General features: G+C 36.2%; 1 protein-coding gene across 1 annotated transcript; it reads right to left on the bottom strand.

Moving 5' to 3' along the window:
• Positions 1-667: 667 nt before the first annotated feature.
• Positions 668-2,235, bottom strand: LYSOPL2 (lysophospholipase 2). Its single transcript, XM_086454428.1, has one exon. The coding sequence runs from the start codon at positions 2,051-2,053 to the stop codon at positions 1,091-1,093; it is 963 nt and encodes a 320-aa protein (XP_086310554.1). The 5' UTR covers positions 2,054-2,235; the 3' UTR covers positions 668-1,090.
• Between the last annotated feature and the right edge of the window lie 1,473 nt (positions 2,236-3,708).

The raw sequence follows: 3,708 nt of genomic DNA, 5'->3' as shown, positions 1-3,708 counted from the left end.
AAATACTTAAGATTGTCAAACCAATCTAAATCTTGGACGGTCTAGATTATCACATAGATGCAACAAAAAGAGATGTATTAAGCTCACCTCCATCAAAACCTAAATCATCTTCAAAAAGGCCTTAATTAATAATTTGAATTACAAAAGGACCCTTACTTAGAAATAAAGCAAATTGAAAAACACTAATTACTATTGATAGGGACATCCCTTTACTTTTTAACAAACATAAACCCTACATTTTTTTGGTAAAAGTCTAAGGCATATTTCATCTCTGTTTCTTTCTTGAATTCGACAATTTAGGTTGACTATTAGGTTGGTTTATAATATATATATATATATATATATATAATCGCAGAAAATCAGCTTGGGTCATTAAATTATCTAATAGAACCATCACAGATTCCATATAATGTGCATCTCGAGATGCTATTATTGTCTTGTTTAAATATAACTCTCTACTCGATTAGTGATGGCGTAACTGATTAAATTTTAAAAAATAAAATAGCCAACTAAGATGAAAGTGATTCCTTGGGATTCTAAAAGCAACTAATTTTTATTAATTAGTCAAACCTCAAAAGTGATCTAATCTTATTCTAGTGAGGTATGGATCTCTACCTAATTTAAGATGCTTCAAATAATAAAAAATAAGTTGGAGAAAAAAAAATGGTAGAGTTGTAATTTTAAATATTATTTTTCTCTTCGATTTGGAGGGGAAAAAAGAGAAGAAAAATTGATCCTTTTTCTCTCTCCTCACTTAACAATCCAAACAAGAGAAATGGAGTGAAACTTCACTATTTTTTTTTTTTGCCTTTTCTTTTCTCTTCATATCTCATAATCCAAACACAATATTCGCAATTTTTTTTTTTTAAATTTTTGATAAACAGATCAATTGTAGATGTACTCCATCGAGACCCATTTTCTCAAAATAAAAATAAGAAACATACAACTTTTCTTAAAGAATTACCAATGGAAGTTCTTTAATATATCAATTTTCTTAACTAGTAAGCCCAATTGGGGACGGGTTTAACTCTTCAACAAGCCGAACATGAAATATGCAAACAGAAACCCGACCCGACCCATATATCATGGGTTAAGACATGGATCCATACCTCTTTACCCGTTCATCGATCCATTCTCTCATATCCGACAAAACCAGTTGACAACTCTCATCCGGTTCTCCTTGAATCAATGAATGATACATCCCATCGTACAGCTTCAACGTCTTATCCTCGCTCATCGCTTTCTCGTGCAACAGAGTGGATGATAACGGAGATGCTAGTCCGTCAGAGGTTCCATGGACCGTTAGAAACGGCACCGTTACTTTTGAGAAATTATCCTGTATGTACTCACACACCCTAGCAATCTCTCTCATTGTCCCAATCCTTGGTCTTCCAGTATATCTCCGTGGATTTGAAGCAATGATCTTAAGTTTCTCCGGATCTCTGATTGCTTTACCAACCATCCGTGCATCTGGCATCATCGCCCACGTGTCAGCCATCCCGAAGAGTAATCCGTACATAAATAGTCGTACTTTCGATGGTTTCATCTCGTCAGGGATGACGAATAATGGGGCTGAGAAGATCAGACCCGTCCACGTATCGGGTTTTGATTGGAAGTACATCAACATGGTTACTGCACCTCCCAGTGACTCGCCTAAGAGAAAAGCTGGGAGATGGCGATATGATTCGGTGTTACGCACGCTAAGGAAGTAAGATAAGGACGTGGCAGCGACTTTCTCCAGATCACCCACGTAGCAACGTAGACCGTCAGATCTTCCATGGCCAAGAAGATCAGCGGCGAAGACTGCGTAGCCCCATGCGGCGTAGTTGATACAGATTTTCTGGAAGGCCCAGCCCGAATCCGAACCGTATCCGTGTGTCATGTAGACGGATCCTTTGATGGGGAGATCCAACGGTATGAAAGACTGCGTGAAGATCTTCCCGTTTACGGTTTCGAAGTAGGATTTGGTGTTTCTCACGCCTTGAGATTCGTAATATTCATCTTCGGGCATGTCGCCCCAGAAATTTGGTGGAACTTGCGTTTCGGACGACATTGGTAGCGTTTCGGATGGGAATTTGAGGGATTCGTGAAGGGTTTTGGGAGAGAAGTTGGGAGGGGAGGAGCTGTTTTTAAAGTTGTGTGATAGGGGTAATGAAAAGCGGTTTGATAGTTGGTGAAAAGCGGTTTTCACCAACTCTTTTCTGGTTTCCGGTATTAGAGAGATGGAGTTGGTGGACAGCCTACGCTTTGTGGTGGTAAAGGATAAAGGATATAAGAGAAAAGTTATAGTAGAACTGTTGAGATTGCTTTAACCTACTACTTGGTTCCATAGTCAAATTTCTTTGACAATCTAGTCGTTTGATTTTTAGAAGGAAAATTCTAGCGTACAGCGACATTGGACACTGACTGCGCAATGAACGGCTGAGATGGGACAATATTTCTTAGGATTGAAAATTTGAAGATGAATTAATTCTTAGATGCGAATGCATTAACCTTTTGGTGAGTTTATATGGAAAATTCCAAAAGCTAAACATGGAATAAAATCACATTTTATCTTGACCTTCCAAGATTAGAAATTTTTATTAATAACATTAATCTCTATCTATATAATAAAATACAAGAGTGATGCACTCCTTTTTCTCAAGGTTTATACCCCCATATATAACATATCTTAAGGACGGTTGTCCATCTTCCTTGATCTTTTATCTTTCGAAGAATATCTCAAATTTTATTGTCTTTTTCTCTTATACTTCTTTTTAAAAATTCCATTATAGTTTTCTATATCATTTGTTCTCTTTTTCCAATTCCGACAATACCTTTTTAAATTTATTATTTTTCTTTTTGTCCCTAAATCACAAAGACTCAAAGAGGATGGTTGTGCCAAATAGTATACTCTAGTTTTCTAATAATCTAATCTTCTAAATATTATGCCTAATATTTACTAGGATCTTCAACATGTTACAACTTGCTATTAATGATGAGATATACTAAATATGATTCAATATGTCTTATATAGCATACTACATTGTGTTGTATATTTTAACAAGTTATAGGGAATTTGTATATTTTTATCATCGTAGTTATTTCCAATTTTGTTGGACCCCATAGATGTCCTTGACCCCAGACATGAATTATTAAGCAGTCGGCTAATGTCTATCCCATTTGAGAAACAATTTCATTGTTCGAGTATTGAGTTACTTTTACCCTTAAAAAAATGCCAAAAAGAGTTTTCAATATCTCTCATGCATACGTGCACATGAAAGTTTAGGATTTCTCCATCTAAGTGATAGAATCCACTTTTTGTTTCTTCATGGTTTATACTCACTTCTCCTCCCTATGACTTATGTGGAGTGAAGAACTTGACAAAGAAGAGTTGTCAATACACGATATCGTATTGAGCGTATATTTTTCTCCATTTTTTAGGCGTGTCATACTCTAGTTAAGTCTTGTGACTCTCTTATATTTATACTTCCACCCCACTCCAACAGATCAATCTTTTGGAGTAGTTGGTTGGTTAACATCCTATCGGAGCATTGGATTTATGTACAGAGGCAGAGTTACTAAGGAGACAGTAGGGGCAATTGCCCCTACACAACTTTGAGACACCTTTGTATTTTCAATTAATTACATGTCACATTTTCCCCCACCCCCCTCAATTTTTTGAAAATGACATTGCTTCTTAACTAGGCCTTCTCTCATAGAATAATT

Source organism: Akebia trifoliata, chromosome 1, assembly GCF_017979445.1.
Source record: "Akebia trifoliata isolate Shusen 1 chromosome 1, ASM1797944v1, whole genome shotgun sequence".
Classification (NCBI taxonomy): Eukaryota; Viridiplantae; Streptophyta; class Magnoliopsida; order Ranunculales; family Lardizabalaceae; genus Akebia; species Akebia trifoliata.
Note: the sequence above shows the minus strand (reverse complement) of the source record. Positions and strands in the feature narration are given on the sequence as shown.